This window comes from Pterocles gutturalis, unplaced genomic scaffold, assembly GCF_000699245.1.
Source record: "Pterocles gutturalis isolate BGI_N339 unplaced genomic scaffold, ASM69924v1 scaffold39004, whole genome shotgun sequence".
Lineage (NCBI taxonomy): Eukaryota > Metazoa > Chordata > Aves > Pterocliformes > Pteroclidae > Pterocles > Pterocles gutturalis.
In genome coordinates, this window is record NW_010137094.1 from 513 (window position 1) to 23,989 (window position 23,477).

Consider the following 23,477-nt stretch of genomic DNA (forward strand, 5'->3'; position numbering starts at 1 on the left):
GAAAGAGTGAACCTCAGTAATTTGCAACTGTGGAAGACAGCAAGTCTGAGCTTATTCTTCTTTAACTGGCAAACTGCTCTGTTTGTGTTTCTGTGATAACGTACCAGGAGAATGTTGCATATAAAATAAGGTGCTTGTTCACGTAGCCAAATAAGGCTCTAAACATTTTGCAGTTTTATTTAAATTGTGTCCAAAATATTTTGTTATTGTTGGATGCAGAGCTTCAATCTGACAATCTCAGGCTTCCAAAAATGACTTTATTTTTCCTAAATTTAAGTTTTTCCATTTAAAATGCTAGTTCTGTTTATTTTAAAGAGTTAGTCAGTCTCATTCTGTCCTTGCTTTTCCTCTGGTTTCACTGGTTTCCCATTTCTCATTCCGTTTCTGGGTGGGAAGAAGTCTGTGAATATCAATATAGAAGCAGAACACCCTTCTGTTCTTTTAATACATGACAGAAAGGTAGGCTTACTGCTTTAAATAATGACTGAATTAAATTTATTCCTAACTGAATAATCATTAAAACTGAAATCAGGATGAGCGATGCCCTTGTAAAAAGGGTTAATCTACGCTACACTAGAATTAAAAGTTAATGGTTCAGTATGGAAGCCCTGTGCAGTTTGCAACTGTTATTCCTCTCAGAAAATGAATATTTCGAGTGGAAGTGTAGTGAGCATCAGGCAGCATCATTAGTCTTTGCAGATGTAGTACCATTATTAGCATCCCTCTTACCTCTGGGGCACATAGTTATCTTCAACTTCCAGACACAAGTTTTATCTTATATCAAATTCTGGCTCTGCAGTGTAGCTGTTGAGCAGCACTGTGCTGTTTATTAGGTGCCAGCCTGCCTTAAATCTCTGGTAAATGTATGAGGGAGATATACCTCCTGGCCCTGAGCGAGAGCGAGCGCCCTGTTACTTGAGTTATTTTTTTTCCTTTGGCAGAACAATTTTAAGGATTCAGGGAGGCAGACAGTTTACTGACTTTATGATGTGTGTGTTCCATTTGCCTAAAGAATCATTATGCAGCTGTGGTGAAATTACTTTTAACGATGATCATATTTTCTTCTGCTTTTTTCTCTGCAATCCAGCCGTCGTTAATCTAGGCTGCGAGTTTTATAGCTGGATGAGAGCTTGAAGGCATATTAGTACATGGATGTGGTCAGTCCTGTTGTCCTAGAGCCAGACTGAAGAGAGGAAAGAAGGTTCTCTTGCTTGAAAATATCACCTTTTTTTTTTTTTTTTTTTTTTTCTTTTGGATCAGTTCTTGAAGCATAGGGTGAAGGTTTCTCTTCACGGTGCATGGACGGAAAGCCAATGCGCAGGTAAGATATGAAAAACAACTGTCCTCCTCTTATCCAAATACGATATATCATGTGACTTGGTTTCATAAGTGCCTAGACCATAAAATGTTGTTTGGCTTTGTGTTTTTTAAAGGCCTGGCTAGGAGAATTAGAATATAAAGCATTCATCTTTAGTACTTACTTGATTGTGTTTATTTTTCAATATTTACAAGACCAGATGTCTTTAAATGAGTATGCTGTTAGGAAGACTACGGAAGACAAGTTATTACAGTTCTCTGTTCACTCTCCCTACTTTCCCCATTTAGTATCATATTTAAAATCCAGTATTTAATTACTTGGGTATTAAAACTGTGCAAAATAAACTGCCTGGGAATAAATTGAAACTTGATTTGTAAGGGGCATTATTTTTCCCTTTAACTAAAGGCATTTAGTCCCTTTGATGGGGTGAGGTCTTGGCTGAAACGGAGGTTTCCTTTTCTAATTGTGGATGCCAGCTGCCTCAGTTCTAATGAGCTGAAGATGCAGCTGAAGTTTAATTCAGGGGAATTCTTGCTGTGATTATGTCAAACATTATCTGTTATATAGAAAAAAAAATTGTCACAATAAATCAGCATATTGACAGGTTGGCAAACAGGATTGTGTGCTGGTTCTAGTTGCTTTTCACTATCTGATGGCAATCCCATGGCACAACTTGACAGCAGATATGTTTCTGTATGTGATACAGGCTGCGTGGAAGCAAAGTTTCCTGATGTTCTACACCTCTAAATGAAATAAAGAGAACTGTGTGTCTGCACTCTTTAGTATGTTGAAAGTAGGGAAAATTTATTATGGATAATTCTGTAAACAGTCATGTAATGAGGAATTTTAACCATACGTGAATATGTAGAGCATTTCTAGCTACAGCATTTGCAGAAACCATTAGCCTGGTTTCAGTGTAGGGAGGTAAGAAATAGTAATTTAAACCTTTGAAGAGTGACACCGTGTTGTTTAATTAAATGAACCCCTCAAGCGCAGCAAAAAAAGTCTGTGCCGCTGCTTCAGTTAAGCTAATGAGTAAACCTCGGGACGTGATATGGGCATCACTGGGGCTATGTATTGTTCAGTATTTTTTCCAAGATAAGAAATGTGGTTTAGACAATGAGGGGCTGTATGTGGCTTTTACAGTGAGCTCCTTTTTCTCCAAGAGGGATTAAGTAGTAGACAATGTCTCTTCCATCTTAGTCTTCCACAATGGAGACTGTTTCAATCTTAACCAACGTAAAGCCATGGCTTTCCAGGTTTTTATGTTGTACTCCATTTGTTAAAATCTTTTTGCAAAATGACATGAAATTGGTGACTAGCTTGGCTTGTGTTCTTGTGTTTTCTCTACTTTATTTTTTGTGCTCCTAATGGAAAAATTGAGGCTCTAAATTTATTTTTATGTCTGCTGTCTTCTGCGTGTTGCATTGATGCAGAGAATTAAAGTGCTCTGTGTGGACTGTTAAAAATTCTGTTTGTTATTCTACCGTGCATCTTAGCAGAAAATGATAAAAGGTTCCTGATTGGATTTCAGGCTCACAGATCTTTCTATCAAGTCCAGCTGAGCAGATGGCGGAGCACTTCCTTTTATCCTTTTACTCAGGGCTCTGCAGCCATTCAATACCACATGCGAGAGTCCTCTTAGATATCGCAAGAAGAGGGGAATGAGGCTTGGTCAGTACTGTATTAGTAAACATGGTGAGTCGGTATCAAATGTGTACAGCATTCAGAGGATGGGAAGTACAATTTGAACGGAACAGGAATTGCAGCTATTCCTGTCAAGATTAGAGTAGAGAAAATGCATTGATGTTCAGACGGGATTTATCTTGCATTAGAAATGAAGTGATAGTTGGGGCAGGCTATTCTTTCTCACTGTCAGGCAGCAGCAAGAGAACATTGTTCTCTGAAGGTAAAAGCAAGGCAGAGGGGACCTTTCCAGTGAAGGGCATCATCCCACAGTACCTGAGCAAGGAGGGCAGAGCCGATCTGATGACCAGGGTCAGCCAGGAGTCCAGTGCTCATCGGCCAAGTCTGTAGTGATGAGGAAGGGCTGAGGTCAAGCCAGGAAGCCAACTAGGCAGGTCAGCGTCAGTGGGGTACGTGATAGGGTACAAGTGCGCTCAAGAGGCTTGAGCAGCTCCCAAAGTGGGGAGACTCTTCCCAGCTCCTTCTCACCCAGCTCTTTCCTGATCCCAGGTTCCAGCCGTGGTGTGCTGGAGCTGGCTCGGGCCCAGGCAGCCAGACCCTGCTGAGGGGGAGAGACTGCAGATCCCCACAGTGGGCTTGGGGCCCTCTCACGCGCTCAGGAGGTTAACCAGTTGCTTGGACATAGCTCTTGCCCAAGGCAAACTGCAAAAGGCTTAGGAAGGTTTTGAGAGATTCCAGGAATGTCCTTATCTTTCTGCATATGGACATCCTCTTTCTTGGTGAAACTGAGTTTTCTGGGCTTGGTCAGTGAAAATCAAACTAAACAATGTAAATACACCAGATCCTTGCCGTTCTCATTTTGAGTAATGTAAAATAATATTGCAGTCAGGTTTATCTGCTTGTTTGCATAAGTCAACCACATTGAGAACGTATAGCTAAACCTTGCTGTCTATGTAGGAAAAGGAGTCGGTGGTATTTTTACTAATAATTGTGTTTTTAACTAATTAATTCCTAGAGTATTGATTGTCGCAATAAAGCATTTGTGTTCATTTAATCGTCAGTGCTGTGGTGGTCACTTATGTTGCTGAAGGTGTCACCCTCGGCTGGGCCAACTCCGAGTCTCTGTCCTAGCAGTTCTGTAATGAGTGTAGGAAGTATTTTCTTTGTGTATGCATTAAATTCAAAGTGAGATGTTGACAGAAATCATTACCAGGTTGGTTTGTTATCTTAATTTGCTACTGAAATCCACTAGAGCAGTGCATAATTTTGGATTTCAGTCCAGCCTGAGACTTATTCTGTTTCATGGGCCTTAGGTCAGCCCATTGTTTTCTGCTGAACTCTGTTAAAGCTTGTTTGTAATTTCATTCTAAAACATACATTATCTAAAACAAAAAAAATACAGGCCACTCTGACTTGAAAGTTAAGGAGCTCTATGACAGTATTGGAGGGTATTTTTCTTACATCTGTGTTATTAGATATTTTTTTGAACTTTGGAAGAAGCTGCTATAAGCTCTAAGGATGGATGTCTCATAGATGCCCATGTTAATGAATATAAAGTTTTGGGAACTGGCATAACTGAATAAAATGGAAGCAGAGCAGCCTATTTATTTAGCTGACTTAGTGTTGCAGACTGCCTGTGTTCCCATTTGTACGTTTTCAGCAGCGTGCTACAAAAGCTGATCCTTTGTCAGCCCTTTCTTAATCCCATTGTATTTGCTGATTTCCCCAGCCCTGCATTTTGATGGAAGCTAATCCCAGAATGTCTGCATAGCTGAGTGTGAATCTCTCATCCTTGCATACACATTTTCTCTCCGATCCTCAACTCTTCTTAATCATCCCGAGTATTCAGGAGCGGCTCTTAGCTGTGCGTGTGTGCGAGGGGAGGCAGCTAGCCTACCATGTGAGAATCAAGTGCTGCCTTCTGTCTTTCACACCTCTAAGCTACTGAGTCATCATTTCATTCTCTATGCATATATATGCATAATGCACACATAATGCAGTTAAATTATTATCCTCGTGGAGATGTCTGCCATCAGACGGTGTCCTTTTAATTCACACTTCTGTGCCTGTGTGTAGCAGCAACATCGAGCATCTGGTCTGATCCAGTATGGAGCTTCGCAAGCCCATTGATCACTGGCTTCTGCATTACCCAGAGATAAAGTTATGGATGAATCAGGAGTGCTAATTTGATGATTACTCTTTTTTCTATCCATTCAGTTTTCTTTAATCATTAACCAGCACTTTCTCTCCTGGAGGAAGGAGGCTGGATACAATGCAGGCAGTCAGGTTAACACTGACGGGAACAATCATGCCTCCAGTTCTTACTAACCAGACTCCTTTTCAGTTAGTTAATTTAAAGACGTGTTCAGCAGAGTCCCATTTGGGCAGAAAAATCCTGCTCTGTCCTGGCTGGGAGGGACTAGGACTATTGCCTAAATCTGGCCAACTAATCATGTGGCATGAGCGGGTCCACCCCATTGCTCTGTGTCATCAGAGAGTCTTGGGTGGTGGGATTGACAAGGTACACGGGCTTCCTTGTGGAGACATAGCCTTAATCTAATCCCTTTGTAGTTAGAACCTGTGCCAGTCCAAAAAGCTCTTTGAGATCTGCTTTAGGGCTGGCTTTAGTGGGGGTTGTCTTTGAGGCGAGCCTACAGGTGTACCAAAGGGGGTCTGCTTTCCAGAAGGAGGTCCTGTCGTGGATGTGGGCCATCTCTTGGGGTCTCGTGTAGTTGTGTGAAATGAGATTTTACTTGAAGAATGCTTGTTCTGTGCTTAGATACTTTGACAGACAGCCTGGTCAAGACAAACTGTCCAAAATTATTACAGTAGCATGTGTCTTAATAGGGTACTTATTTTTTCTTTTTTTCTCCTGGGATTGGTTTGACATAGCTTGAAATGCCTAATGCACAATAAAATCTGTTTGGCTTGGTTAGCAAGAGCTAGACTCTGCAGGGGGATTTTTGTCACCACCTTTCTCCATCTCTTGGTAGAGAAATTAAATCGCTTACCTTCTGGCCTTAGCCACTAAGGACTATGAAAGTAAGCCAATTAAGTAAATTAATCTTTAGCCAAGGTTTCTTGGGGTTTTTGTAGGGGTACCATTAAACTTGGTTTGTGTATGCGGCTGTGGGGAGAGCTTCACTGCATTGTTTGTGGGGAACTTGGCAGAGCTCTGGAAATGGCTGTCACACCCCACAAGGTGAATTTGGGTTGTGAGGGACACGAGTGGGTGGAGGAGAGCGAGAGGCAGTGTAACAGCAGAAGGATTTGTCAGAGGTGTCAGAAAAAGAGAACGGTGATGGATATAAAAAAAGATGGAGCGTAGGGATAAAAAAAAAACCACCAAAACCAAGGCATTTAAGGTGCAGAGGCTGAACGGGAGCAAGCAGCAAAACCCAGAGGGGAGACCAAGCTGGATCTGTGTAACTAAGATATGAGGAAGAGGTAATGGTCTGAAACATCTGAATATGATGATCAAGGAGAGGGTGTGGGGGGAATGGGAAAACAGGCTAAGATGCCAGTCTGCCAGTGAATAATTTGAACTGCTGCAGAGACCGGTTTCCCTGTGGTTAGAAAGTGCATTTGACATAATAACGAGAGGAAAAGATGGGGGTTATTTTTTTTTTAATTCTTTCCTTCAAGCATGCTGCAAAATACATTGAGGAATGGCAAAACAAAGTTAGATTTCTTTTTAACTCTTAGTGTGAACAAAGTGAGGTAGTGACAGCTCACAAATGCGAGTGTACCAGAGAAGCTGGTAACGGATCGGATGTATTGAGGCTTTCAGTGTATCTCCAGCAGCCAGTGCACTCACTGGATAATTCATAACCATCAGTATTTTGTTATTTTGCTCAGTATGCTTAAATTGCTCTAAGTGATGGTTTTCCTTTGAAGTGGGAAGAGGCAGTGGTTTCCTGTATTCAGTCACAACGTGATAGTGAAGCCTGGGGTGTAGGCAGACATCTCTGCAAAGTGAGGTATGAGATGTGTCATCTTGGTTCATCCCTGCAGAACTGCAGAAAGGCTCGGGGCAATACTGCATTCCTCTTCTCTCCAGTTAGTAGCATACAGGGTGTGAAGCATGATCTGTCAGTGTTGTCGTGCTGCTGTGCAGAGAGGTATTGCACTTAAACCTTCGCAGAGCTGACATCTGCTCAGGGATGCAAGGGATAAAGGAAAGGGACCTGAACTTCCATAAAAAAGAACATCAGATCTCTGGAACATTGCATATGGAGCTGGGAAGATAGTGGTTTTTTCCTGTTCTGTAGCAGAAACTTGGTTGATATGTTCTCAAGTGGTTCTTTACCTCCAAAGTGACCATCTTGACTTTATTTTCTTCCTTTTTTGGTAGGCTGATAGTTGTGGATGCTTTGGTTGGTCTGGCTTTTTCCTGATTGATCTGATAATCCCAATTGCCTTCTGCAGTTCCTAGTCTGCCATTCTTGGGAAAGATTAACCTTCTTTTGAAACATGTCAGGGAAGGTGGACTGAGTCAGAAGCTTCCGTAATTCAAAAATAACTGAAGAGGTGGTGATTAAATGGATATTCTGTGAACCTGAAAGATACTCATGGTAGGCTGCAGGCCATTTTAAGTTGGAGTCAGGGTGATAGTTTAGTGCATTCAGATATTACAGTGATGAGCGACCCTATAAATAATGTAGGTAGAAAACCAGAGAAGTTTGGTTGAATCACGCAGCTGGAATTCTTTGCAGTGGAAATCCATTCTCAGCTCTGTCAAAGAAAACACAAGTGACAATGAGCAAGTCAGACAATCTCTGCTTGAGTCACTCTCTGTGAAATGGGGATAATACTGCTCTACCACACAAGGCTATTATGAGGTTCAGTTAATAAACGTGTATGTGTAGTTAGATATTACAGCGGTGTGTCATAGAAAGCATATTGAAAATAGGTATAAATATAAGCCTGTTGCAAGTTGGCATTTGTTTACTTCTAGGTACGCTTTGGTTTGAGACGGATTCCTCTTTCACGTGATCCCTTGCTTGTTTCGCTGTTCCAGCATGGATCTACAGGCACTGCTGGTTTTATGCGATCGGTGCGAGCTGTAGAGCTTTGGTTTACGGTTGGTGGTAGACTAGTTGATGATGGTCCTGTCTAATGAATTCCTCCGCTGCAGGTGTACCAGTACTCGACCAGGAGAGACCGGAATGGACGTGACTAGCCGTTGCACACTTGGAGATCCTAACAAACTGCCAGAAGGGGTGCCGCAGCCTGCTCGCATGCCCTACATCTCTGACAAACACCCTCGACAAACTTTAGAAGTCATCAATCTTCTCCGGAAGCACCGGGAGTTGTGCGATGTGGTGCTAGTAGTTGGTGCAAAGAAGATCTATGCCCACAGGGTGATTCTGTCAGCCTGCAGCCCTTATTTCCGAGCCATGTTCACTGGGGAGCTGGCAGAGAGTCGGCAGACAGAAGTAGTAATCAGAGACATCGACGAGAGGGCCATGGAACTGCTGATAGACTTTGCGTACACCTCTCAGATCACTGTGGAAGAGGGAAATGTCCAGACCTTGTTGCCAGCTGCTTGCCTTCTCCAACTGGCTGAGATCCAGGAGGCTTGCTGCGAGTTCCTTAAGAGACAGTTGGACCCTTCCAATTGCCTGGGCATCCGAGCTTTCGCTGACACTCACTCATGCCGTGAACTGCTGAGGATTGCTGACAAGTTCACACAGCATAACTTCCAGGAGGTAAGAATCATAGTGTCAAAAGTGTGAATGTGTCCTGTGAGAGCCTGAGCAACTCTCATTTTGTTTCTTTCTAAATCCTGACTTTACATATGCTGTGTGTGCCCTAATAGCGATGGGTGCCAGCCATTAATTGGGGAAGACAAAGGGAAGAGGTGCCTGCAGGACAGCGTTGCACTGGTGGTTTGTATATGATCCGCAGTGTTTCTTCTCTTAGAGCTGTGTGGCAAGCGCTACGTGGAAGGCAGAGTCGCAGGCATAGTTGGAATTTGGTATTATATCTGGCACGGCTGCACGATGGTGTGACATTCCACTCCCCTTTCAGATATGTTATGGATTCTGTATGTTTGGAGGGGAGATGGGTGTTAAAGAAAATACCTCAATAAAACAAAACAAAAAAAAATGTTGTTGAGTTTAGGAATTGGAAATGTGGGTGTTTAGGGGAGCATACAGCTGCCTCGGTTGGGTCTTCACCTCCCTTGCTGTAGCAGAACTAGGGTTTTGCATCTGCTATTCACCAGAAATTGTCTGAAAGCAATTTGAATGTGTGAATTTGTAGCTGACCTTTATAAACCCTGTTCTCTCTTTCTTTGTTATTTCTGCCTAGATAATTTTTGGGGAAAGAAATTATCAGCAACTGGTTCAGGGAAGGATCAGCGTAATAATTAAGGATTCTGTGAGCCATAGTCTGAGAAGAGTGGGTCTTTACTTTTCTCTTACACCCAGACGCGGAAAGGAACCCAACACTTTAAAGTGGTGTCTTTCCTGTAGCCCTGGTTGGAAGGGCAAGAATTTGTATGTTTTGGAAGCAGGTGCTCTATAGGAGTGCGTTCAACACGAAGGTCTGTTCCCCTGCTAGCAGGATTTGTCTCTTGACTTTTTCAGAAACTGCACTCTTCCATCCCTTGGAACAGGTAGCCTTGCTGCAGAGAAATCTCCTCTTTTCACCTGCTTCACAGGTAGAGCCTTTCCAAAGGGAGTAACTCCTGTATTGACTCCTAATGCTAATTTAGTTTCCCCAGAGAAGTGGGGAAACAGATTGGGATTGTATTAATTTCAGTCAGGTAGTATTTAAGAAAATTATGAGCAGAAGCAAACACAGTTGAACCTGACTGTTGGACATTTTGAGACAATAGTTGGTATCTAACTGTAGACGCATGATACCAGTTTACTCTAAAAGTTGCAATTAAATACGACTTTCCTAACCATAAAGAGTAGAAAATAGAATTTGCTGTTTGAGGAGAGCTTTTTTTTTTTAAGAACTTGGTGATTTCCCAAAAGCCCTACATTTTAGCTGGCCATTTAGTGTGCTCTGTGCTTGCTCTGCATTTCTTTTCTTCTGCAGTTTTTTTTTGGGGAGCAGGATGATAACCAGATGGTCATTTATTTTCAGTGCTTGGTCATTTTAATGGTTAGATCTGTGCTCTTCTTGTTATTACCTGAGTAGGGCATGCTTACAAGCCTCTAAATAACATTTTAACAGCATAACAATTTTGTTTTAAAATGTTTTAGTGTTAATACATGCAGCTGGCTGTTAAGAGCTGCCTGCTATGGGGTTCTTTTCTTCTGCAGTCCCTTGAAGAGGGCTTCCTGTCTTCCTTACCCCTGTTGAAGCACACAGACGCAAAAGTTTTGGACTCAAGAAAACACTCTCCTCCTCAAAGATGATGCAAATTGTAATTGACTTAACTGAATCACAGCCTCTGGAAAACAGTTGCTTAGATTAGAGCATTATTTCTTTAGCTGGGGGAGGTTTTGGTGTCCCTTTTCAGGGCCCCACGAGTTTTGCAGCTCTTTATCCTTAATGATCAATTCTTTTGGTTCCACTGTAGACAATCTTAATGGTGCTGCGTGTTGGGATTGTATTCTGTTCTGCTGTTATTTTCCATGTGCAGCGTGGATTGGTAATCCCTGATGGAAGCCAGTGACTTGCCTACTTAATCATCCTCCACTTTGGAGGCTGAGAACTGATAAAAAATGTGCCTTTCTCTGCAGAGGCTGTGTGGTCATCATTCCTCCAAGCCAGCAGAAAGAAACGTGAGATGGGAATTTCCTGAATGGCAATGTAAAATATTAAGCACTAGGCGTCGAGCCAACCCATGCAGTTACTTTGAATGCAGTCTGAATTGCTTCATGTCCTCTGCTGTGCTAACCTATAGTTCTATTAATTTTTATGTGTATTGCTGCATTACATCATTAACTTCTTGGTAAAATGTTTTTCCAAGTTTCCCATTCCCCTCAATTTAATCTGTTGCCTAAAACCCCTAGTGAATCTTGCCCATGTAATGTGAAATAGTTCTATTAACAACTCCACTGACAAGAACAGCCTTCATATTTTTTTGTTTGGTCTCTGACGTTCGTGTGAAGAGGGAAAAAATATCTGAAGGATGAACAACTTGTACTTTGTATCAACAGACAAAATTGCACTCCATATTGTATACGCTGACATTTGCTCCTATCTGTTTGTAAATGCAGTAATGCACATGAATACTGTGCAGAGAAAATGAAGCCCATCCAATTCTTGTTTAGTAAGCAAGTGAAATAGACCATTAATTTTAGTTGGATAGTTATTAGTGTCCTGATAATTAAGCCAAAATAAGCCAAAGCTTTTTAAATAATTGTTTTACTACGTAAACTAGCAAGTTGCATACCAGTAGTAACTTGGCTTGCAGAAGTGCTTCCAGTGGTCTGAGTTCTGCGAGGCCATCGATGCAGCTGGGTTTTCTGAGGGTGGAAAGGGAGAGTCTGGATGACCATCCTTAATTCATAAATTTCCGGAGTCTCTGTTTTCAGAGGCTGAGGCTGCATTTACAAACTGTTGAGGTAGTTTAGACATAAGCTAGTCTATGTAGAAGGGAGGGAGACAGTGGAAAAATGCTGATAAGGATCTTTAATGACCAACCCAGTTCTTTTCCTAAGGCTGAAGAAGTGTGTGGGCTAACCTTGCTGTGGCGCTTACTGCCCCTGAAAGCCCACGGGATCCTAGAACAAAGCGTGGTAACTGATCTCACTCTCTCTAGTGTTCCTTTTAACTATATCTGCTGTTGTCAGTACTTGAAAATTTTTGTATATTCATTCAGTGCTCTTAATTTCTGTAGATAATTAAAAGGACTGCACAGCTGACTGCTGTTGAGGTGATCGTGTCAAAGAATGTATTTTTTTAAAAATTTGTGCTGCAAATCGTAAAATAAGTCCTGGAATCCTCATGTGGTCACAAATAAGGGCAAGCCAATATTCAGTTATTTTCTGTCACTGTCAGGGGTTACAAGCTACAGACTGGCAATGCTTGCAGGGAAGCCAGGCTGGCAGTCATCAATGAAAGCATTTCTGCAGTTCTCTTTATTTCGATTCTTGCATTTTTCCCATGTGCCTGGTATCAGTGCAGAAGACGTGGCTGTGTGTGAGCGCTGTGACCTCTCACGGCAGTCGCCAGCTGACTGGCGCGTGCTCTGTGGTGTGTTGTGTGAGCAGTCCTCCCATGGCAGCTAAACCCTCCTGAGAAACTTGGTCGCTACCTTGGGTACTCAGGGAATGAATGTGTTTGCAGATTGTCAGTGGCTTGAATTTCACAAGAGATCCATCCGTCCTTAGGAGGCTCTGATTCCCTCTAAGTGCACCTGGACTTGTGCAAACTCTGTGTGTATGTTTAGAGCAAATGAAAGAGGATCAAATGAGTCCATCACCTTGTTCTGAAATATCTTCCATTCAGCCACAAATCCGCATTCAAGAGGAGTTTCCCTGTTCTCTACAATGCCTCTGGTAACTAGTTTCTGAGACTCTTTATTTTTGTGCTCTGTTTTGGATTTATTGTGACTAGAGCCTCTCTGTTCCGATACCACTTTTCAGTCAGGTATTTATCACGTATGCAGCATTTTTGTTTCTGCTTTATAAATTAGACACGGCAAACAAGGAGACTGATTTTAAGGAAGGGCTTTGTTTTTCCTAAGGTTTGAAACCTCATTAATGTGCTTTGTGGTTTAACCCTTTAAAAGTGTCCTGCAAAAAAAATACTTGGTGTAAAATTCCCTTTCACTTGTGTCCCCATCTAAAGATGTCTTTGTTGTGTTGCTAGGGGCTGCATTCTGCCCTCTGCGGCGAACCCTTCACTTGTGTTCATGTCAAAACAGCGATGGGTATTTGCCACTTTACTGGATCATCCGTTAGACTCTAATTCAAGTGGACTCTATCCATTGTAGAGTTGTGCTGGAATGGTGAATGGCTGTGGTGCTTTGGCCACTCTCCTGACTTTCTTTTTCTTCTTTTCCATTTAACCAGGTAATGGAGAGTGAGGAGTTCATGCTGCTCCCTGCCAACCAGCTCATAGACATTATATCCAGTGACGAGTTAAATGTTCGCAGCGAAGAGCAGGTGTTCAATGCGGTGATGGCCTGGGTGAAATACAGCATTCAGGAAAGAAGACCCCAGCTGCCACAGGTAATCTTGAACACAGTAACATTCAAGACCGCTTTAGCCAGGGGAAGAGTAATGAGGGCTGATGTGGCGGTGCCACAGCAGTGTCACAGTTGTGAATGCATGCAAAGCCACAGTAATTCTCTCTGACTTCCACCTGTGTTAGGTGGCTTGCACTTTGCCTTCATCTAGGGTGGAAGGTGCAGTGGGTAGAGCCTTCAATAGGGGCTTTGCTGAATTGTTTACAGGCAGGACTTGCCAAACTAGATTAATCAGGAGTCTTTCCAGACAAACCTGCATGCATTGCTTTGAGTGTTGTATAAAAACCACAGTGGGTAAGAAAAAGCTTGTCTTTATTTGAGCTGTATCTTTAAGCTCTGCTGTTTGATTTATGCCTCAGCCCTCACGATCTTATATTGGAGCTTGTCAGAATGGTTTTGTTGAAATATGATGCTTCATCTAAGCCAAGCCATTTCACAGAGAAGCACCCATTCTGACAAAGCTGTCAGCCGGAAAGCCTCTGAAGTCTCAGGCTTTCTGATCAAAAGAGGCAAGAGTCTGCCTGCCTCAGTGTTTCTGCTTTGGAAATAGACGTTAAATGCAAGTTTATTTAGTGGAAAGCTTTTGAAAATTGCTTTAAATAAACAAACCAAACCAGAAAAACCTGCTGTTCTCAAGGTAGCTCTTAACGCTCTTATAACTGTGTGCCTCTTTAGGCCCCTCTGTCTGTACCTGCTTGCGCCTCTAAATTCTGCACTGTTGTGAAAGGCATGTTATTTTTTCCTGTTCATTTACTGCACAATACCAGTCACATTTAAGAGAGCTAAATGGTTGGAAAAACTCTTAACTAAACTGTTTCAGGCAAATGCATTGACATCCGTAATTTTGTAAAGGTTTTCAATTGTGACCTTGTTTTCAGCTGTTAATAAATCCAGTGGATTGTCCCCTTGCAAACGCTGATTTTCTGCTGGATATCTAAATTGGTATATTGAAAAGGTACAGGTGCTGTAAGATGAACTGCATTTAACTAAAGTGCCAGGGTTTGGATGTGTAAATAACCGTGCATGTTTGCCGAAGGATTTGTTAACTCTTTATCAAAATCTTTTAGCCACTGTTGTTCTCCAGTTGGCTTCTTGCATCTTTGTTGGGTATATGTGGTTTACTGTATATGTTCTGTTTTGTGTTTTAGGTCCTGCAGCATGTCCGTCTACCACTGCTGAGTCCCAAGTTTCTTGTGGGTACAGTGGGCTCTGATCCGCTTATTAAGAGTGATAAAAAAAATCTCCTCATTAATTTACAGAATTGGATTTTGCTCTATTTGGGTGCCTTATTTGCATCTGTTCTCTAAAACTGCTGATTTGTGGTAAATGGGTGATACCTCGCAATTTCTTCTTTTGCAACTGGGAGATGAGATGCAAGAAAAAGTGTTTACTATTTGCCTGATAGTCAGTAGTGTGCCCAAGAAGTGTTTTTGTTCTTTCAAGTTTTCAGTGAAATAGCAAACTTTGAGTGAACAGTTTGACTACTGTCAAAGGGTAAAATACCCTTCAGTCTGTTGTTTTCCATTTCACCTTTTTTATTTCTCTAGTCGTGGCCTTTCATTGCAGCTTACCACTTGCATGGCTGTCATGATCTCATTAGGACTTAAAGTAGTTTTTCTATGTGAAAAGTCTGCACTTTGATAACTGAATTGAACTCTGGGTTTAGAGTCTGCTATTTCCCACAATGCTAGTGCAGGGAAACTGTTGTTTCCTCATTTTACAGTATGAATCTAGTTCTGCAGAGTTCTGTATCATCTATAAAGCACTCAGTTTTTCTCGTGCTTTAATGTAAAAAAGTCCAGGGGATAGGCTAAACTGTTCTCTTCCTGAATAAGCATTCATAGTGGGGGAATTCCACATCTGTAGAGGGAAGGAGGACTTTTTTTTTTTCTTTTTTGTTTTATTCAAGGGTTTGGAATATTAGGATTAGTCCAGGTGGCAAGTCATGAATGGATGGACAGTGTGAGCTGGCCAGAGCTGATGGAGAAAATATTCATCAGAAGGGTACTATCTCCATCTATTGGTCATGTGTGTGTATTATGTATTTGTGTGCTTTTCAACTCTGGTTTTGTTCCTAGGTGTTGTGGCAAAACAACTGATTGTTAAGTTTTAGCTTGAGGCAGTCTAGGTTTTTCTGTTCTGCATAGTAAGCCTTTTAAATCTCTTGTCACGGTTTTTTATCAGTCTTTAAAGCAAGCAATATCTATTATTAACTCTGGCCAAATATTGATACTACTCTACTGCTGTCATGGTGTAAATGACTTGTAAACAGCTGATGAGTATTTAGGTGACAGTGTACGTTTTAACTGGAGCTATTCATGCACTTGTGTGATCTGTGAATACCTGAAGTGCATGACTAGTGCTGGCTGCTCTTGCCATTGGTTTTGGTTTGTACCTTCTCCTGAGACTGGTATTGGGTGATTAATGTTTCCCTTTCTTGCACAGGGATCTAGTGGATGAAGCTAAAAATTATCTGTTATTGCCCCAAGAGCGGCCACTGATGCAAGGACCAAGAACTAGACCACGCAAACCCATACGCTGTGGAGAAGTGCTTTTTGCAGGTATGTATAGCTCCTGCTGGCATAGGTCAGGAGCTCTAAGTCTGGGTTTTCTGATGATAGATAGTGCTTCCATAAGACTTTACGATGTATTTCTGAAGTGACGTGTGCATTAATATTTGGAGATTTGAGTTAACTTACACTTTCTTACTTGTGTCATTTCTTTGGTGCTATGAATGCCACAGTACTTCTGAACTTACACTAATGAAAATCACATTCTGTCTTCTAATTATTATCCTCAGAATGAGTAACTCAGAGATGGGGCTACTGGGTTAAGGCTGACAGCATCCAGAGGGATTATTTGTACCAGGCACACACAGTACGTGAGCTCAGTGCGGTATTATGACACTGTTTCTTGTGTTTGGTTCCTACAGTGGGGGGCTGGTGTAGCGGGGATGCAATTTCCAGTGTTGAGCGCTATGACCCTCAAACCAATGAGTGGCGGATGGTGGCTTCCATGAGCAAAAGACGCTGTGGTGTTGGAGTCAGTGTTCTGGATGACCTCCTCTATGCTGTGGGAGGCCATGATGGTTCCTCTTATCTTAACAGTGTAGAAAGGTAGGTCTCCATAAGGCCAGTGTGCAAAATGTTAACTCTGAATGTTTAAACCTGGGTGCAGCCTCTTAAAAATGTGTTCATTTTTCCAGCTGTGTTCTTGTTCTGCTGAAAACCTGAAATTTATATGACACGTTACCTACGTTTCCTTCTCCCTTGCATACCCCCTTCAGTATTGTGTTGGTTTACTGCTGAACTAGGACTTCATGCGTAGCAGCTTGTGTCAAGTTATCCCCAGCTTAATGAGACAAGACGTAGCCTTTGGTATACGGAAAGTATATGTGAGAGATGGGTCTGAGTATAATTGATGGGAGGAGCGATGATCCTGGTTAAGCTTCTTTGCAATTGCTGGTTTGTTTTTAGCATTGTTGAGGAAGGTGAGGTTACCATAAGCATTTCTTAAATGTTGAGGGAAAAATCCTGGAATTTTATTGTGGAGTGGTAACTAGAGAATTAAGGAGCCTTGGCACTTACACAGAAGAAGGAAAATAGGTCAGTTTAAGCCTGTGAAAGACTTAAGTCAAACAAGCTTTACCAAGCTTCCTGTTTCTGGGAGCTGCATATGGCGATCCCCATGCCTACAAGCCACATGACTCAAACACTCCTGCTACTCTAAATCTCAGCCCTGTAACAAATGCAGTGAGCTATACAAATATCTCCTTTCTCCTTGAGCCTCCCCGTCTTCCCATCTATCGCCTTACATATTCCCAGCTTCCCAAATCATTACCCTAGCCTTATATCTCCCATGTCCTGCACTTTTCTCCAACGCACCATGTTTCCTTGTCTCTAGATTTCCAATTCCATCTGTTTCCTTCATCTTTTATCTCAAAGTGCAGGTCCCAGTGCTGGCTCGGTTCTAGTGTGAACTGCAGAGAACACACAGCAGAGTAATTCTGGCTGCTGCTCTTTGTATAGATTTGAGTTGCCACATGTGAGCCGGTCCCTGGTAACCTGCTGTCTTATGAACCTGAACCTTTGATCTTCAGTTTGAACCATCTCAAGCTGCAGTTTGAACATCCCTGGAATAATATGTATTGGATGCATTACATCACTTCAGGGGTTTTATCCAGCTTACAAATAGCTGTGTTGCAGTTTAAGCTCAAGATAGGCAAGTTTCACTGCCTTAGTGGTTCTCAAGCATGGGAGAGTCTGGAGCCTGCCTAGACAAGCAATTTGTGCTGTTTGGTGTGTTTTTCTAGGTATGATCCAAAGACCAATCAGTGGAGCAGTGACGTGGCCCCCACCAGCACCTGCAGGACCAGTGTTGGAGTAGCAGTTCTTGGGGGCTACCTCTATGCTGTGGGTGGCCAGGATGGTGTCTCTTGTCTCAACATTGTGGAAAGGTACTTTTTAATTTAAAAAAAAAAAAAGTGGGGCACAGGGAGAAGAGGGTCTTTTAGAAGGTGCAGTTGATGTGGATGGGCTGGAGAGGAGATAAGTACTGTACAGATCTTCTGAGGATTTTTGTTTGAAGAGAATAAGGTCAGTCTTCTTGCCCCTTTGTGAAGATGTTAACACTTCACTGACCTTCAGTGTTTATTCTTTTGCCAGGTATGATCCCAAAGAAAACAAATGGACTCGAGTGGCTTCCATGAGCACCAGGCGCCTGGGAGTTGCAGTGGCTGTGTTAGGGGGCTTCCTCTATGCTGTGGGAGGCTCTGATGGGACTTCTCCTCTCAATACTGGTATGCCTTTTGCTGTCCCTTATTGCAGTCAGCACTTATCATGGTCCTGTTTGTCCTTAGTGTCCCCAGGTAGCTGTTGAATAATTCAGTGATTAGTTTGCTGTGTTTTTTCTAATTTAAATATGATTTTTGCTATACAGTAACTCACTCTCCAGAGTTGCGAGTTCCTGTTACCTGGTTATGTGTGACTTTTTAATTTTCTTTTCTTGATGCTGCATTTGACAGTGTATCCTGAATACAGTACTTTGATCATTTACATAACAGTTGCAAGCACATCTTTTTTTTTTCCCTGCACTAGCCCTTTTCTGCTGTAGGAAGGAAGGTGCCAAAGGTAGAACTACTGCAAAATGGAATGCAGGTCAGTTTGTAGCATTGCCAGCTCACTCTTGAGTGCAGATGCTGAATGGGATTGACTGCATAGGACTGGAGGCAGAAGAGATAATAGCAAGCGTTCTACAGAAGAAGAGCGTTAGAGTGAGAGATAACAAACTGGTTCATCATATTTTCAGTGTGTGGAAATTGCAGCATCTTTACAGATTGAGCAATACTTTGGATGCAGGTACAAAAGCGCTAACCCTGCACTGCCTGCCAACACTGTTGTCCAAAGATGTGTCATTTCCTCTGCAGTGGAACGCTACAATCCCCAGGAGAACCGCTGGCACACCATTGCACCCATGGGGACGAGGAGGAAGCATCTGGGCTGTGCGGTGTACCAAGACATGATATATGCTGTGGGAGGCAGAGATGATACAACAGAGCTCAGCAGTGCCGAGAGATACAACCCTCGAACCAACCAGTGGTCTCCTGTCGTGGCCATGACATCCCGCCGGAGTGGAGTGAGTTTAGCTTGGTTTGCTTGTCTGTACTATACATATGAAGGAAGTTAACTCTGTCCCAGATGAAACCAGGATGCACAGGGTAGCGTCATCTTAGGATGTTTCTCTTTTGCTTCCTGTGTACCTCCACCTCTCTTCTTTGAGGGGAAAGGTTTGCAGAAAGTCAAAGCTCTTCAGCAAAACTAGAGAATGAAGTGGTAGTAGTGTTATGCCATAGGCAGCTGTTGAACATACCTGAGGATGCGGAAATGGAGCAGTTTCAAGGTCTTTTTTAATAGTTTTGGTCTTTTATATGGAGTCAACTAATTAGGCCTGAGATGGAAGAGTCCTTTAACTTTTTACTTGAAGTAGCCATACTTGGTATGAGATTGTCTTAGAGAAGACTACCAAAATTAGTACCTGGGTCTCTTCCTGCAGTGTGCTTTGCATGAGTTAGGTGAACATACCTACTTACACAGAAGAAGGAGCTGGGAAACTGGCCAGACATTAGTATTTAGATGCAAACCTTCAGCCAAGTTTTTTTTCCTTGCCTTCAGATGTGTGTGGGAACAGGGTTTCTGGGCTTTCTCTTAGTACCTTGCCTCTCTTCACCAAATCCTGTGAGGATGGGGAGTGACAGCATGTTCTCGTCAACTGCTGATCTTCCTGCTTTCTGCAGACATGTGAACAAAAGATGAACATAGTGTTTTAAGTAGTCATCGTGTTTGGGCAGATGCAAGTGTTGTGAATATTTATCATTTCGTCCTGGATAGTATAGTATAGTAGTAGAGTGGATGTTAATATTTCAATGTCTGGTGAGGCAAGGATGAATCATAATTCGAACAACTACTGATTTTAGAGGAAGAGAATACGTATTTATTCCATCGTTAAAACATGTAGTGCACTGGCCAACACCATCCTTTTTAGTTACTGATTCGGCATTGACTTTTCATGAGCTGCTTCTATATTTGCTTTCTGTAGAAAACTGCTAAACAGATGCATCAGTATCTGCAGCCCTCCTAAGATTTCAAACTTCCTCAAAGCCAAAACAAGGAGCACTTTACATTGTGTTCTTGTCGTCTTTTTTCTGTTAACACCATGAGATATTTTCACTGGAAGTGATCTTCCTAAACCACAGAACTGTTTGAGATTTCAGTGATTTTGTGCTTCAGCAGAAAGAGAAAATAGAAAGGCTGGAGGCTGAGGTGCTTAGATGTCCAGGCTCCAGACCGAGAGGAATGGGGCAGGGGCTTACATATGGCTCTCCTGGTTTAAGCAAGCATTCCAGGCTGTAGGCTGGTAGATATTCTGGTATGTGCGTGTCATACTTTGTCAGTATTTTTTTTCAGTCCAGGCTGATAAAGGCTTAGGTTCTCATGTATCTATTATCATGTAAGCACTTCTAGTTCTCGTAGGTGGTAACAAGGGGAACCTTCTGCTTTTTCTTTGACAGTCTCTATTTTGAGATATATCTTTAACTATTAATGTCTTGTTATTTTTTAGGCTATTTTGTTTGTCCTTTTTTCCTCAAAAAAAACCCTCTACTGCAGACTGCCTTTCACCAAACATGGTTATTAAATCCTTTTATTTATATTTGCATTGTAACCCTTCTTTTCATGACCTGTCTTTTTGGGACATCCCAGCTAAATAGCTACTATCTGTGATATGGTTGTTTTGCAGGTTGGTCTCGCAGTGGTAAATGGCCAACTGATGGCAGTGGGGGGCTTTGATGGGACAACGTACTTGAAGACCATCGAGGTGTTTGATCCAGATGCTAACACATGGAGGTAACTGTTAAGTTTGTGACCAAAGTCTCATTGCATCTTTTGCCGGTAGGAAAATGATGTATGGATAGATTATTGAGACCCAGAGAAAAGGAATTATTTAGCAGGCTTGTTGGGTAGCAAGCAAAAGGTCATACCAAAACCTAGTTTGTTTTTATATGCTGCTTTCGAACATAACAGAAACGGACCATGCTGGGAGATAGGCCCCTTCTGTTTATTTTGGGCTGTCTCTTCTGCTTCCCAGTAAAACTAAGCTTGCCCTTAGCAGAAGGCGCTCGCAGTCATGATGTAGAATTCAGCCTACTCATTTTTTGCTTTCAAGCTGAGGCTCTGTTTTCCAGATCCTTTTGGAGGAACTGAAACAGAACATTTCAAGCATATGATGTTCTTCCCCTTTAAATTGGCAATACGACAATTAGAAGAATTTCAGCTGATTTACAAATTGAGAGAAATAATACAAAATTGCTCATCAAAACCATGTACTGAGCAGAAAGGCTATTTTTCCTACTTCTCTTCCAGTCATAACTACACTTGAAAGCGATTGCCTGTGTATTTGTTCCCAGATCTAATTAGTATTAAATTTCAAGCTCCTATGTGTATTTTTGCTGCTTTAGTAGTCTGGCAGGACTGGGGAAGAGAAATAAATTAATGTCCTTATTCCTTCCCACCTAGTAATACTAGTAGATGAACCCTCTTCTGCTGAGATAAGCCGTCATAAGGAGCAGTGGAGGAACTTGCCCTTGTTTGTTGAGTTATGGACAATGCATTTTGAACTCCTGAGAAAACCAGTTGAGTAGAGAGTAATACTTACTTCTTATTCCTTAGCTGAATGGTTTCAGATACTTCCAGTGACGGTAACAGTAATAAGATGTCTAGAGTTAGGAGTTACTGCCTAGGCTAGCATTCACAGAAGTTTAGGAGGTTGTTCAAGGTATTAGCTTGTGTTTTTTTTCTCCCACTGCATTCAATATAGTTGATCAACATCTGTGGTCTTCTCTTTCTTTTATTCGCTGAACTTCCTGCTCAATGAAGGATATTTTTTATTTGTCTAGCCTGACCGAGAAATACTTCCAACACAATTCAGGTTTAACAAATTGCATCGGCAGGAGTTGTTTGAAGTACTTGCTTCTTCTGTTTCTGCCAGCAGACTTCAGTGGCACAGAGGGGAGTATGCAGCTGAAGTGAGTAGGATGCTGGAGTCTATAGGGATCAGAGTTCCATATGAAATGCACGCCCCATTTCAGTAACATGTATTTTTCATTTGGGAGAAACAGATGGTGCTTGGGCTGTGTTATGTCTTGGTTGGATCAGCTGAATTTAGGGTATTAGAAATAGAAATTAGCTGAATTGTAAGTAGCAAACCTACCCTTGCTCTTGTGTTACCCAAAATGTAGCCCAAGGTCAGCTAGTCTGCAAAGTTCTTTTCTATCTTGCACATTACCAGACAGGGAAAAAGCAAATGATTACTTGAATAACAGAAAACTGCTCTGTCAAAATGAGAAGCAGTTTCTGTTTCGAGAGAGAAAGCCATGAGCAAATACAGCTGTTTACCTTGGAGGTATGTAAGATACCTGCTACCGAACTTGACACTTGTCATGGTCTGCTTTAACCAGAGGCTAACAATGGTGGAACTGTGCTTACAAGGGCTGGTTTAGTCTTTCCCATGGTAGCTCCGTGAAGGAGCTGAACTGGTGTGACCACTAAAACCTTGTCTTTGCAGGTTGTATGGTGGGATGAACTACCGGCGGCTGGGAGGAGGAGTAGGTGTTATCAAAATGACACACTGTGAATCCCATATATGGTAAGCTTCAAGAGGGAGGGAGACCCTTTGGTTCTCATTCCTAGAAAAAACTGAAGACTTGTTGACACTGGACCTCTTTGCAGCTCTTGTATGCATGGTCTAGATCCAATGTAACTCTTTGCCGGTGACTCTTTCTATGGAATCATAAAAATTACTTCTGTGAGAGTGTGCCCAATGGGAGACCATGTTGTCAGACTCCAGGGAACCACTGGACAAAAGTAGAAGTGTTGCTTACGTCCGTATTTTTTCTAAATAGTCTACATTTTTGAATAAACCAAACTGCAAAAGTTATTGTAGCGTAAACAATGCTGATGCAGAGACCACATGCTATACTGGGAGTCTGGCAAGGAGGAGGGTTTCCTGCTTTCCCTCCTGCTGTGTGAGCAGTGGATGTGGCAGCTGTATGGTGGGTGAAAGAGGAAAGCGATACAGAAAACATTGCTTTTGCCTTATTTACAGAGAGCTTCAAAAAAGTACTTGACCTGCAAGGTGCCACCTTTGCACAGAAGCTTTTCTGTGCACAGAGTATATTTATTTTTTCATTTAATTTGTATCATGTATTTTCTTTGTATCGCTCCCAGCGATAATTCCAGCTTTTTATATACATATGTGTGCATATATATATGTATTTTTTATATATATATATGTATATGTGCGTGTGCGATTTGAGTTTTGACAAGCCGGTGGTTAGGGCAGGGCTATGTCCTGCCCACTATTGTGGTTCCAACCCTTGTGGTATGTTTTAGGGTCTCTTAGAGTACAGGAGAGCTATGAGGATGGGTGCCCCGAGTATCTTTTCAGTCTTGCTGGAGGCAAGTAGAACTGGACCTCTCATCTATCGACTGAATCAGTGAAGTGCCCAAAAAGGTTGAGAGTGAAAAGTATTTCAAATGATGCCTTTTTACTGTACAGTGTATGGTACAAAAGTTCAGCTGTTGTCTCTCCCCTCCCCTGTAATATGAACCTAGAAACGAGTAGTTGTTGCTTACTTATAAGAACCTTTTTCTCACATTACCTGCTAGATACAAGTTCTTGTCTGAAGCTGGGACACGGGTATCATCTGTTAATTCTGACTAGCCTAGATCAACACTCACTTCTCAGGTTCTTGGTAGAGTGGCAGACCCGCAGTCAGCTCTTGCTGGAAAAAAGCTTAGA

General features: G+C 42.1%; 1 protein-coding gene across 1 annotated transcript; it reads left to right on the top strand.

Annotated features, from left to right (window-relative positions):
• The first annotated feature begins 1,256 nt into the window (after nt 1-1,256).
• On the top strand, nt 1,257-22,795 carry KLHL20 (kelch-like family member 20). Its single transcript, XM_010082525.1, has 11 exons — nt 1,257-1,321; nt 8,103-8,676; nt 12,949-13,107; nt 14,273-14,361; nt 15,564-15,685; nt 16,057-16,240; nt 17,437-17,580; nt 17,789-17,922; nt 18,550-18,758; nt 20,418-20,524; nt 22,242-22,795. Exons 1-11 carry the CDS (start codon nt 1,299-1,301, stop codon nt 22,324-22,326), a joined length of 1,830 nt encoding a protein of 609 aa, XP_010080827.1. The 5' UTR covers nt 1,257-1,298; the 3' UTR covers nt 22,327-22,795.
• The last annotated feature ends 682 nt before the right edge of the window (nt 22,796-23,477 follow it).